This window comes from Lytechinus variegatus, chromosome 17 (assembly GCF_018143015.1).
Source record: "Lytechinus variegatus isolate NC3 chromosome 17, Lvar_3.0, whole genome shotgun sequence".
Lineage (NCBI taxonomy): Eukaryota > Metazoa > Echinodermata > Echinoidea > Temnopleuroida > Toxopneustidae > Lytechinus > Lytechinus variegatus.
The window spans coordinates 30,374,396-30,389,044 of record NC_054756.1 but is presented as its reverse complement, the minus strand read 5'-3'; the positions used below and the strand labels follow the sequence as shown (position 1 = coordinate 30,389,044).

The window sequence follows — 14,649 nt, the reverse complement described above, 5'->3', positions numbered from 1 at the left end:
TAGACAAAAATCATTAATAGCAATGTAGAAATACAGAAAAAAAAACTTTTATATTCATCATTATCAACATCATTACCATCAACATTTCTACCATCACCATAAGCATCTCTACTATCACCATGGTTATAACCATCAGCACCCCACCATTTCAATTCAACTCCTACCACAATCATTATCACCCTAATCATCACTGTCACAAACATCATCGACATCTTAATCATCACCATCATCATCATCATCATCACCACCACCATCAACATCATCATCATCATATTTTCACCATCATAACCATCTTCATCATCATCAACATCATCATCATCATTACTATAAGTCTGACGTAAAGTAAGAAAGTGATGACATTTTTAAGTTTTGCTTATTTTTCACACAACAGTTATATGCTCAACTCAGTGACATGCAAATGAGACAGTCAATGATATCATTCATTCACTCTTTTGGGGGTTTTTTTTGGTTGAATTTCAATTTTTTTTATAGATTTGACAATTAACGCTAACTTGACTAAACCATAAAATGATCAAAGAATGGTACTTCCACATGTTCAAGGAAGAAAAAAAACTTGTATTCCACAGGACAATGGGGAGAAACTAAATGAAATAGTGAGAGGGTGACATCATCAGCACTCTCACTTGCATATCGACCAGGATGTGCATAGAACTGTTTTGTGAAATTAAGCAAATTTTAAAAGGTCATAACTTTCTTACTTATTCAGGGCTATGCTTATTTGATTTTTGTCTTTTCTTTCAAATAAATTGTTTATTGGGGTGGACTTGAACTTAAGATTTTTCATTATTATTATAATTATTATTATTGTACAGGTAACTCTGCCCAAGTCAATCTTTATGAAACATAGAAATCTGCTAGACCTGGGAGAAAGAAGAGATACGTAATGTTGTGATAAGACATATCTCACATATTCAATAATATATCAAGACATTATCAATACTTAATCAATACTTCTACAGGAAGTATAACAGGAAATCATATGTTTACCAATTCCAACTTGCTTAAGAAAGTATTATTTATTCTTCTTCCAGCTAAACTTCTGACGCACACATATTTTATGGGTTTCTTATTCACTACATTTCATGTTTTCCCTAACAGGTCAACTCCCCCAATTCAGAGTAAAGTTATGACGTACAGATTGTTTTGGTCAAGCATCCAAGGTTGACCAACACCTGTTTGGTTGTAAAGAGTCTGGACCAGGCCAATATAAAAAGGGTTCACTTCTGAACCCAAATCAGAAGAATAGAGATTGCAGTTTAGAGAATAGAGAGTTACAGAATAGAGATTGGAGTTTAGAGCTACAGAAAAGTATACTACATCAGTTTGCAGCATTTATATTATCTTCATCTTCAGAGTATAGTCATCATCAGACTTACTCATGTATTTGTCATCATCATCAACTTATTTATAGTCTTTAATAAATGTATATATGAACTGTACATCCTGCATCAATTCGTCTCATTTTAAGTCCGGTTGAAAAGAAAAGAGCATTCGATCCAACCCCAACACAAAAATAATACATGTTTTGCATAATCTTGCCTATAATATGGTTTCGAATTCATTGACCAATGGAAGATTGACTTACGCAAGTTAATCTGTAAATAGAATAGAAAAACATAAAGCTGAAATATTACATAAGAGTAATAACTAGATTAATGTACATACCTCTTTCTTCTTTGATTCCCTGTCTTGAGTAAGTTTCTCCATCAAAGATTCAGCTTGATGAATCTCTTCAATTGGCTAATCAAGAAAATATAATGGTTTAGATTTATCCAACAGACTACATTATGCTTTAGACAAATCAATTTTTATAAAAAGCCTGAAATTGAAAAGAAAACATCATAACAAAGAGCAAACAAATATCTATGCACACTGTGCTTATTTTTATTGCATTAATTTATTTCATTGTCTTTCATTGGATAACAAAAAAAATAAATAAAGGTCATAGAAGTCAGTAAATTGACAATCCAATGAAAAATGTCAGAAACTATTCTTTTCATGCAAATTGTCAAATTTGCAACTTACAAAGGACATAGTAATGTAAATAATAACCTCTGTTACCTCTGATGCCCCCCCCCCCTTTTTTTCTTTTTTCTTGTACTCACTGTGTCAAGTGACCCTTATTATAATGGATACAAGCAGGGTTAATAATGATAAACTAGCACAAACTTATGTTTTTGTAATATCACTTTTATGTCCATTTCAACCTGCCTTGAAACAATATAGGTTCATGGACCTTTCTTTTGTCTGTTATTTTTTTTCATTGTTTGACTTTGTTAATCATTGTACACTGCTTTTCTTTGAAAGAAAGGAATTATTACAAAACTGAGCACCCTACAGGATGGATGTGAGTGCTCAGTATGTTGTCATTATTGTTATCATAAATCACAAAAATAATACATTTTTGACACTACGTTGTCTCACAAAATGTCATGAAGCATTGCCGTGTCATAATTTTTTTTTCAAAGTAAGAAAATTCAACAAACTGCATGAGATTTGAAGTAAAGGAATTCATATTTAGTGCTATCTCTGTATTTCATAAAATAACCTTAAGAGCCTTGAAGGATCCCATCCCCGTCTTTTTACAATATTGATTTGACATTAAAAATTTGAGCTACAAGGTCCCATATTTCATTTCTGTCTGTGATATGGTATAAAAATGAAGTCCTGTGAAAATTGCAGCTGGAAATTATCATAAAAAATAAGTGATACATTTAATGATCTCCCGGGGAGATTTAATTCATGATAATTTTTTCAGTCACAGATATCTCGAAAATTATTTCTTAAAGTAAGACCTTTGTTATGTTAAACTGTGCCCTTCATGATAGGAGAATGCCTAGTCTGAAAGGGATCTTATCATTATTTTGGGAAAAGTTTATTCGATCTTAACTTACATCAGCTGGCATTTCTTCTACATCATCAACACCACCATCATCCGCAGAAATATCCTGTGAAACAAACAAAAGAAATGAAAATAGCATCACTAAATACCAAGAAGGCAAATTTATGTGAGGCTAACATAATAACAAGTGGAATGCCTCTGGCCGTCTCACCTGCATCACGCGGTTCAATATAGCAGCAGTGCTGACTTTGAATACTACTCTAACTCGCACAAGATGTTCAGTGATACATGGTTACTCTTATGTCCACTTTTTATGAACTAGACCAATAAACTTACAGAGATATGATGGTTATTCACCAAAAAACCCCAACATGGCCAAAGTTCATTGACCTTACATGACCTTTGACCATGATCATGTGACGTGAAACTCAAACAGGATATTCAGTGATACTTGATTACTCTTATGTACAAGTTTCATGAATCAGATCCATAAACTTTCAAAGTTATGATGGTAATTCAACAGATACACCCTATTCGGCCAAAGTTCATTGACCTTTGACCTTGGTCATGTGACCTGAAATGTGCACAGGATGTTCAGTGATACTTGATTACTCTAATGTCCAAGTTTAATGAACTAGCCCAATAAACTTCCAAAGTTATGATGGTAATTCAACAGATACCCCCGATTCGGCCAAAGTTCATTGACCCTAATGACCTTTGACCTTAATCATGAGACCTGAAACTTGCACAAAATTTTCAGTGATGCTTGATTACTATTATGTCCAAGTTTCATGAATCAGATCCATAAATTTTCAAAGTTATGATGGGAATTCAACAGATATCTCCAATTCGGCCAAAGTTCATTGACCCTAAATGACCTTTGACCTTGGTCATGTGACGTGAAACTCATGCAGGATGTTCAGTGATACTTGATTAACCTTATGTCCAAGTTTCATGAACTAGGTCCATATATTTTCTAAGTTATGATGACATTTCAAAAACTTAACCACAGGTTAAGATTTCGATGTTGATTCCTCCAACATGGTCTAAGTTCATTGACCCTAAATGACCTTTGACCTTGGTCATGTGACATGAAACTCTAATAGGATGTTCAGTAATACTTGATTAACCTTATGGCCAAGTTTCATGAACTAGGTCCATATACTTTCTAAGTTATGATGTCATTTCAAAAACTTAACCTCAGGTTAAGATTTGATGTTGACGCCGCCGCCGCCGACGCCGTCGCCGCCGCCGTCGGAAAAGCGGCGCCTATAGTCTCACTTTGCTTCGCAGGTGAGACAAAAACCTTCAAAATATTAAAAGAATAGCCCTAAGTAATTGATATAGAGCCCTTGGATCAGAAGGTTTATGAGAAGGTTTGAAATTAAGCATATTATCATATGTGGCTTCGGGGGAAATCAAGGCTGCATAACACTGATGATTGATCAAGTTTTATGACTGATCCTATTGACCACAATGTATGATTAAATGTGAAATCAATCATATGATCAGTCACTACACAATGGCCCGAATTCCCAAAGGTGGTTTTTAAAACCCACGGTCGAGTCCATGGTTTATGCAGATTTCCTGTATAAATTACGCATATTTCAGCACGTATATTAAAAAATGTCCAATGCTGATGCGTACTTTTGTCACAGTGCGCCAAATTGATGCCTGTTGCCGTAGTTATCCATGCTATTTTATTCATGAGTCCACTGTTTTTATTTATGAGTCCACTCTTCAAACAGTGGACTCATGAATAACCATAGGACATTCTTTATACACGCACTCGATACGCGCTAAATTAAGCGTAATTTATACAGGAAATCTGCATATACCATAGATTCAACCGTGGGTTTTCAAAACCACCTTTGTGAATTCGGGCATTTGTGTTACAAGACCCTTAACTTATCAAAATAAAAATATGAGTATAGATTATATACCTCGTGTCTGCTTCCCCGCCCTGGTGTTGCTGATGTATCAGCTAGCTGGGTAGAATCCATAGTGTTCTCTCTCAAGTCTCGACGACGTTGACGAATCTTCTCTCGAAATGTCCTTAAAGAAATTAACCAATCTCGAGATGAACTTTTATAGTAGGGGAGACCGGGGTTAGTTGGAACATGGGGTAAGTTGAAACATTGTAATTTTCTTTAACGCTTGTTAAATAAATTTATGCAATACTGCCCTCAATTTATTGCAATAATAATTCAACACTTTTGTATTATTAATAGCAATAAATTGAGGGCAGTATTGCATAAATTTATTTTTACAGGCTTTAAAGAAAATTACAATGTTTCAACTTACCCCATGTTCCAACTAACCCCGGTCTCCCCTATTCTGATCCAGATGTTTGTTAGGTGTACCGCGACTGACCATACTTACATGTAAGCCTACTGAACTTTTTTAGATTTGAAAATAGACTTCTCCAAAAAAATGTGGTTAGTTAATACTTTCACTGATATTATTTTATATTCTCTTCATATTTGTCTATTTTGATTCTATGATGGTCACTGTCAATTAGGCCATATGCTGAAAGAAACAGTCTATATGATTATATATTGATATTATACAAACTGTACAGGTAGAATGATACAGCAGTTGAATACTGGAAAATCAATGTGCAGAACTGGTAAATCGCATTTGGATATCATGTCCCATGTGTTTGATTTGGGGAAATGTATGCAGATTTCAAAAGAGAAGCTAATTGTGATTGTTTATCATTTCTTATCCCTTTTTTTATTCCTAATATTCCAGAAATACATAGCCTGTAGAGATCAGAAATCTCTTAACATTATGGAGGTAATTATTTGTGTTCAGAACTTTGTAAATAGAAAATAATATATTTCATATCACCAAATAATAATAGACAGTTCTTGTATAGCGCATATCACATTACATCTCTTTGCACTTCCAAATGACTTGGATATTATTACCCCAGCTGTAGCTCAAGCAACCTTCTAGGTTCTCAACTGTGCTACTTCAAATCTGACCAATCTGAAGTATGTTGGTTGAAAGGCATATTCTGATACATGACATCAGCCAACAAAAAAACAAGACCAGGTAAACAATTCCTAATTAGATATGCCTTGGTATTCACTATTGTCAAAGCACCTCATTACTATGGTGATCATCATTGCATCAAAGGAAAGTTCCCATTAATCATCTATCTCTCTCTGTAGGTCAATCATCTATACAACTAATCAGTGGCTTTGGATAATAATTGGTACGAAACCTTTTGAACTTTATCAATAACTAAAAATTGGACTTGTCCAAAGGACACAGAAGCCCCCGCTTAACGCAATCAGAAATTAATTCAATATGATTGATCATGTAGAAACCAATAAGCATATATATATAAAATGAACAAATTTAGACTTTTGAATAGTGCTGTAGCTCAGATTGTTTACCGGGCTGAATCCTGCCGAGTTGGCATTGTCCGGCTCGGAGCTTTACGGGTCAGGTTTCACTTTGAATCCCTCGAACTCAACTCGGTAAATAAACCCGGTTTGTTTGATAATATTTTAGGTGTCATTTGTCACCGCAATAAAAGTCATGAAACTAGTTTTAACAAGCAATCCATTCACCTCCTGTGATGGTCAAGGGGACAGGTCAAAGGCCAAGCATCCCTACCTTATTTTCATTTTTCCCCCATCATGATCGGACCTCCTGAGTCATGGCCTTGTGTGTGAGGGATCGAGACGATATCCTATAGCTAGCCGGTTAACAGCACACAGTGCAGTACATGCCATGTGATATCATCTGACTGGTCATGTGATTGGCTGAGAGTAATGGTCTCACTGGGTGAGAATGTCCAATTTGTTTACAAGTAAAGGCCAGTTGGTCCATTAGGCAGGGCTCGACACTAGCGGCGGTCCGACGGTCCCAGACCGGTAGAAATCGCTGTCGGGCCGGTAGATTTTCAGAAATAGGAAGATTTACTGGTCCGACATGACCAGTAAAAAATATCATTGTCGGGCCAGTAATTTTTCCAAAAATAGCAAGATTTTAAGGGTCCGACATGACCAGTAATAAAAACCATTGTTGGGCCAATAACTTTTCCAGAAATGGTCAAATTCACTGCAAACCATTCCCCCCGATAAATTCTGTCATTCACACACAGAATACACACAGAATGAATCGCACGTAATTGCTACTAGATCAGATACAGTGTACATATGTAGCTAGCCAGCCACACAACTCATGTGGTAAATTCTGTACTGGCTGCGCGAACGAAGCTTGGCTAAACTCTGGCAGAAATCTCTCGCAGAACTGTCAAAATTCGCGGTTCATACTCATGAAAGGCTCTTATAATGTCCATATTTCCTAAAAATTGGAGTAACTCAGTTATTGGTAAGCAGTAAAAGGATAAATTTTCACTTCTGTTTGGTTCAAACAGATCGGGTTTCGGGTGATATCGTCTGAATACAAGTTAGCCCCACATATGCATTTATGTGTGTGTTGATACACTTGGTTTCTGACTTTCTTTCGTAGCTATTTTAATTGAGCCAAAAAGAAATTGATAAATTATTTATGATGATAGTTTTAGCTTTCTTCCTCTGTTTTCTTCCTATCTTTCTTTCCTTCCTATCTTTCTTTCCTTCTTTCTTTTCAATCTTTCTTTGTTTCTTCCCAAATTTTTTTGTTACTGTCTTTGTTTTTTATTTTCCCTTTTTTTCTTTAATTCGCTCTTTCATTCTTTCTATCCTTTTAAAAAATCTTTTTCTCTATTTCTTTTTTTTTCTCTCTCTTTCTTCCTTTCTTCCTTCTCCTTCCTTCTTCCCTTCCTTTCTTTCTTTCTTTCTTTCTTCCTTCCTTCCTTCCTTCTTCCTTCCTTCTTTCTTTCTTTTTGATATTTTCTTTAATTCTTGAGTCCATCCATCCTATATTCATCTCTTCTTTCTTTCCTTCCTTTTACCTTTTTCTTTCCTTCCTTTTTTCTTTCTTCTTTTCTTTGTCTCTCAGTCTTTCTTTATTTATTCGTTTCATCTATTCTTTTACCTTTTCTTTTTTTATATTGCTTGCGTCTTTCCTTCCTTCCCTTCCTTCCTTTATTTATTTCCTTCTATCTATCATTTTACCTTTCCTTTATTTCTTCCTTAATTATTTTCTTCCTTCTTTCAATCCTTCCTTCCTCTTTCTTTCTTTTGTCCTTCTTTCCATCTCTCCTTTAACCCTTTCTTTTCTTTCCTTTACTACTTTCTGGATTTGTTCTTTCTTTCTGTATTGCTTGCTTCATTTCTTTCCTTCATTTCTTTTTTTCTTTTCTTTCTTTTGTTCCTTCTTTATTCCTTCATTCCTTTCCTTTAGTTCTTTTTTTTTTCTTCCTTCACATTTATCCTTTCTTTACCTTTTCTTTTTTTTTTACTTCCTTCCTTTTTTATTCTTTCTTTCTTTTCCTCCCTTTCCTTCCTTCCTTTCTCTTATTCTTTCTTTTCCTTCCTTTCTTTCCTTCTTCGTTTCTGTCTTGCTTTCTTTTTGTCCTTCATTTCATGGGGGGGGGGGGGTAACGAAAGGCTAGACAAATAAACTTGCGCCTTTTTTTAATGATTTCTTTATTTTGGGGACCAGTATATTTTAGGTTCGGACCAGTAAAAATTTGAAAAACTGGGTATCTACTGGTCCGACATGAATAGGTTGGACCAGTAGAAAAAATGGGTTAGTGTGGAGCCCTGCATTAGGCATGGTCATAACTTAAGAAGTTTTCCTTTTGATATTATGACTGTGATGACATGCAGAATATTTCTCTCTTTTTTGGTAAAATAATGTGTACGGTTTATTGAGATATCTTTTATATCAGTTTTTTCTGCTAAACATAAAAGCCTCCTCCCCAAAAAAATAATAAAAACCCTGTTGTGTTGACATTTTCCACAAAGCCGGTGATCCGAAAATAATAGCTCAGCTGGGTGCAAAACAATTTAATTCCCATTAAAAGGATACATTAAAGAGGGTGGACTAGACGGCCAAGAAGAGGAGGGGGGGTTCGCATGTCTTTTGGGAACAAGGTTAGAAGGTGACGTTGGTCAAAGATAAGAGTAAAGTTGGTCAAAACATTGCATTTTTGCATGGACATAAATCAATTTTAGCTCTCCGGGTCGAGCCATGATTCTGATAAGATTTACGAGCCGGGTTCGGACCGAGTTGAAAGAACCGAGCTACAGCACTACCTTTGAACCAACTTGCATATATAAAAAGAACAAATTTAGACCTTTGAACCAACTTGCATAAATATATGACCTTTTACCTGCGGACTCTGAATTTGAACTTGGCCTGTATTTTGTTATCTTCCTACATATAAAATTTTTTTCTAAATCTGTTAAATATTTCATAAGTCATCATGCGGAAACCAACATGCATATTTAATGATTTGTGACCTATGACCTGCAGACTCGGAATTCGAACTTAGCCTGTATTTTGGTGTCATCTACCTACACACCAAATTTTTTTTAATCCATTGAATATTTTTCGAGTTATTGTGCGGAAACCAAGTGTAGGGATGGATAGGGGCAACACATAATACCCCCTCCAGACTTCGTCTGCGGGGAAATAAAAAGGAAAAATAACCAAGGGAATGATCCATATGCAGAGAGCAATATTTAGAATGATAGCATACTGAATGTACTACTATACTTACTGTGACATGATGGCTAAGTTTCTCTCTAGGATGGTAACAGAGATTCAAGTGTGAATTCTTTCAGATGGTTCAACCTTGAAGACTCCCAGATATATTCCTGATCAGCATCTGCATGTAGGAAAAAAAATATTAGGACAAAGTTTTATAATTACCACGTTTTAAGGTCTATCGTGTGGCAGTATCCTGACATTGAGGCACAGACTGGAACCTCAAAAAAAACGAAAAGTTCTCTCCTTCTATCCCAGTCTCAATCTGCCATTTTGTTATGAATTTTGAAAGAATTAGGAGAGGTATCACGACAGAACTTTTTGTTTTTTTTTGAGGTTCCAGTCTGTGCATCGATGTCAGGATACTGCCACATGACACTCATTCAATGAACAAGGTTATGAAATAACCTTTTTGTTCTCAGTAACTTCCCCATGTGTGGCAAAATAATGGTGGCAATGTTTGGCTTAATTTATCTTTTTATATGAGACAAATGCTTGATTTTCTTACACTGTCAGTTTTCATTACAGCTATTCCATCATATACTTGGAACTTATGTAAATTTAATTCTTTAAATTATTTTTTTTCTTAAAGGGGAATCCAACCCAAATAAAAACTTGTTTTTATAAGGTTAAGAAAAATCAGACAAGTTGATCGGTGAAAGTTTGAACAATATTGGACAAACCAAAAGAAAGTTATAAATTTTTAAAAGTTTTAAATATTGGTAATCACTACACCCATGGTGACTTCAAATTGGCCGCATATGGGATGTCATAGTGATGTAAGGCAAGGACTACTCTTCCATGTACTTCAATACATATTATGGCTAAAATGAACTTTTTCCTAAAAGTTTTATTTCAAATTATATTTTCTTTTCTGAGGACAAAAAAAATATACTACCTGGGTTATATTTAGATTACTGCCCCAGGGGAATGGGTACTTAGGAGAAAACCACAAATCCCTGATAATAAAGTACATGGCCTATGGGAAAGTTGTCCTTGCCCCTTGTCATAATTTACTTACCCAGTTGCCAATTTGATATCTACATAGTATTAGTGATCTCAATTTTAAAACAGCTATAACTTTCTTATTGCTTGTCCGATTTCTTTCAAACTTTCACCATTCTGTTTAATTTATTTTTCTCCTTCCCAACACAACATTTTATGGCCAAGGCTGGATTCCCCTTTAATTAAAAATAGAGATTGAAAAATGAAAATTTTCTTGCCATATTAGTTTTATTACTTTCCACCAAGGCACCAATAGAGGGTGTACACAAAAATATGCCCAAAATTCAAGTTTTTGAGCGCTCTGGTGTACACAAAAATATGCCCAAAATTCAAGTTTTTGAGCACTCTGGTGAATACAAAAATTATTCCCAAGTTACTAATGAAAAATAAATTAAAACTGTATGGAAATTAGTAATTTTGGTCACAAAAGTGATATTATAATGATTTTTCAAGGCAGTGTATACAGCCACACGCGTGTGTCTTTACCATCCAGCCACACGCGTGTGGTTATATCCAGAACACCTATCTGTGGATACCGCCACACGCCGCCAGTAATAACAGTAAAACACGTATGTAGGTCTGACCGTCTATATCACGATCAAAATAACCTCATTTCTTCATTAAATTCTTACATTCTAAACCCCTTTGATATCCTTAGATCGTTTCAATTTCATTCTCACCGTCTTCTCTCCTTGCTTTTCTTGTCTTGTTACAAACGGTCGTCTGTTTAACAGCAAATTCTCTTTTTCTACTTGTGTCGATTCTGGCTTCCTTCGCGGTGGCAGACCCATACAGCGTTAGCGCAGCGCAGTAGTAGACATACACAGTTTGGGTTTCGTACGTACGCACGTACGCGCACATAGCCTAGAGTCAGTAGAGAATCGACACAAGTAGAAAAAGTGTGGAAATTTGCTATTTAACAGGCGGCCTTTTGTAACAAGACAAGAAAAGCAAGGAAAGAAGACGGTGAGAATGAAATTGAAACGATTTAAAGAAATCAGAGTGGTTTAGAATGTAAGAATTTAATGAAGAAATGAGGTTATTTTGATCGTGATACTGATATAGACGGTCAGACCTACATACGCGTTTTACTGTTATTACTGGCGGCGTGTGGCGGTATCCACAGATAGGTGTTCTGGATATAACCACACGCGTGTGGCTGGATGGTAAAGACACACGCGTGTGGCTGTATACACTGCCATTTTTCAAAGTGTGTACTATGTACAGACTACAGCATTGGCATAGCCATAGTCCTACCTGTGGCTGAGTGTAGATTCCCCACACTAGTCTACAGGCAGGATGGTTGCAGTGAACCACTTGTTCACTGCTACCACCCTGCCTGTGGGGAATCTACAGGTAGGACTATGGTATGCCAATGTTGTCCAGAGCACACCACTTTAAAAAGTCATTAAAATATCACTTTTGTGACCCAAATTACTAATTTCCGTACAGTTGCAATTCATTTTTCATTAGTAACTTGGGAATAATTTTTGTATTCACCAGAGCGCTCAAAAACTTGAATTTTGGGCATATTTTTTTGTACGACCTCTATATTGGTGGAAAGTAATATGGCAAGAAAATTTTCATTTTTTGATCTCTATTTTTAATTAAGAAAAAAATGATTTAAAGTATCAAATTTAAATAAGAGCCAAATTGTATGAATAATAGGTGTAATGGAAACTGTCAGTGTAAAAACATCAAGCATTTGCCCCACACAAAAAGAGAAAATTAGCCAAACATTGCCACCCTTATTTTGCCACACATGGAGATGTAACTGAGAACAAGGTTATATTATAACCTTGTTCATTGAATGAGTGCAGTGAACAAGTGCCACAGGCACATGACAGACCAATGGCAATGGCAATGCTTAATTATTAAAATAATAATAAAATAAAATCGTGATCGTCATGATCGTGATCGTGGTGGTAAGTGCATAATATAATTTCTGTTTTCACAATTTATTTGGCTAGATATTTTTACCATAATGTACCCTAGTCCCGTGAGTATGGGTAAATACACGGTGAGCTCCTGGGCTCCCTGACCCTGTTCTGTTGTTAGCTCCTGCCTTAGACTAGTCCTGGCTGACTTCGGCTTCACCATCACATCACAAAAATATATAGGTGGGACAACGTTGGAAATTTGTTTACGTCGTCGCGATCGCCGCCAAGCCTAACGTTAAACTTTAGTTTTATAGCGTAAAATGTAAACTCGTGCCACGGTTTTTTTTTTTATGATTTTGATTTTTTAGTAAAGCTTAATCTCCTAGTCAAAGACGAGCTGTCTACTGATTCATAAATAATATGACATACCATCGCCTTCAGCAACGATAAATCTGTATCGTAATGATTCTCGAAATTCCTCCGTAGTTGCGCCCCAACGAACGTAGATGGCAGCAACACACGGCAGTTCGTTGGTTGCATGCCGCGCCGCGGCGTGTACACTTGCATTTTTTAGTACAAAAATTAATGGTCATAAGAAAAAGATTCATCCAAAGAGACACGCTGTATCTATGCAAATAAGCAAGTAATTGTAATCTTTACAAAGTCATATGGTGAGCGTGCTTTTACTCATGCCTCTGCTGTCCTCTGGAATGCTTTACTCAATTCAATGAGATATCAAAGTGATTTATGTACATTCAGGAGATCCCTCAAAACATATCTTTCAATGCATATATAAAAAACAAACTTTGAACTAATGGTCCAATCTAAATATCTCGATTACTTTATTCTTATATACCTTTCACTATTTCTTCTTTAAGCGCATAGGGACATGCTATGCTATGTGTGATGCGCTATACAAGAATTGAGCATTATTATTGTTATTATTTGCATATTATTTCAATATAGTGAAAACAAACATATATTATATATATTTAATCAGAACTGCTCTTAAATTGGAAGCAAAGACTTGGGGTAGGCCTATAAGAAAGGGAAGAAAAATGTCATAAAATGATTGGGATATCTTTGATTACTATTACCTAATTTACATGAATTAAGCAAATCATAATTTAGAAACAATTTTTTCATGAATCCTGAAAAGTTTTATAACTAGCTACAATTAATGCACAATGTCAATATTCTACGTGAAAAAGAATATATTAGCGAAAACATTGATATACTTCATAACAGTATTAGTGCCTTAATTTTCTTAGAAAGAGGGCAAATAATTATGTCCAAATGTATTTCGTGATATTGCGCTTAAACGAGACCAAACCTTTATGTCACACTCACACTCATGAATCCAACTATAAACGATCAATAGTCTGTCATTCGAGATAATCCCAACACAATAGCTTCCATCGGCTTCTCGTAACGCTTTAATTATTTGTTGGTGTGTCTGCCACACCGTAAGCAATATATGGGCAAAATTCATTTCGGGCGGTAAAACACCATTTGCTTTATGACATCTGGAGCGTGGAGCGTTGTGGCCCATGCAGTGGATTAGTCTTCGGACTCTGAAACAGAGGGTCGTGGGTTCGAATCCCAGCCATGGCGTAATTTCCTTCAGCAAGAAACTGATCCACAATGTGCTGCACTCAACCCAGGTGAGGTAAATGGGTACCGGTAGGAAGTAATTCCTTAAAAAGCTGTGTGCGCTATGAACGCCTAGCTTAGCCGGGTAATATAGGAGCGCCTTGAGCACCTAATAAGGTGGATATGTGCGCAATATAAATAACCTACATTATCTCTTGGAAAATTTAGAGGAGACATTGCTTAACAGGTATATATTGAAGCTCTGGCATGAATCATGGCGAATGCAGGGGCCGCGGAACGGTTTTCAAAGTGAGGGCTGACCATGCAAAAAATCACAATCCTATGGTCATTTTCACGTTTTTTGTACACGGTTTTGGAAAAAAGTGGGGGGCAGACCCCCCCCCCCTCCCGCTTCCACGGCCCCCGAATGTACCCCCACCTCAATCCATATCAACTTCATATCTTTTGGAGACCCCGAAGTGGCAACTGCATTCCCGCTACTTTACAATTAAAGTCAGTTTAACTTGTATCGACTTGGAAAATACAGATCTATATGAGACATCAGTCAACATGTTTCCAGAAGAAAGCTTTTGGGTGTTTTTTTTTAAGAATACGCCCGAGGGAGCCCTCCGAATTTACCCCAAGTACCCCTTTCCGTATTTCAACTCTCTATAAAAAGAAAAAAAAAAC

General features: G+C 36.0%; 1 protein-coding gene across 4 annotated transcripts in view; it reads right to left on the bottom strand.

Annotated features, from left to right (window-relative positions):
• LOC121430668 (coiled-coil and C2 domain-containing protein 2A-like) overlaps window positions 1-12,879 on the bottom strand; it is a 50,722-nt gene extending 37,843 nt beyond the window's left edge. For 2 of the 4 annotated variants that reach the window (XM_041628002.1, XM_041628003.1), the window contains exons 1-5: window positions 12,467-12,635; window positions 9,495-9,602; window positions 4,807-4,918; window positions 2,916-2,969; window positions 1,687-1,761 (exon numbers count right to left, since the gene is read on the bottom strand). In XM_041628002.1, the coding sequence (XP_041483936.1) occupies window positions 1,687-1,761; window positions 2,916-2,969; window positions 4,807-4,918; window positions 9,495-9,502 (249 nt within the window). In that variant the 5' untranslated portion in view covers window positions 9,503-9,602; window positions 12,467-12,635. Of the gene's footprint in view, window positions 1-1,686; window positions 1,762-2,915; window positions 2,970-4,806; window positions 4,919-9,494; window positions 9,603-12,466; window positions 12,636-12,795 lie in introns of those variants that run through there. The other 2 variants (XM_041628001.1, XM_041628000.1) reach the window with 2 other exon arrangements.
• Window positions 12,880-14,649: the final 1,770 nt, after the last annotated feature.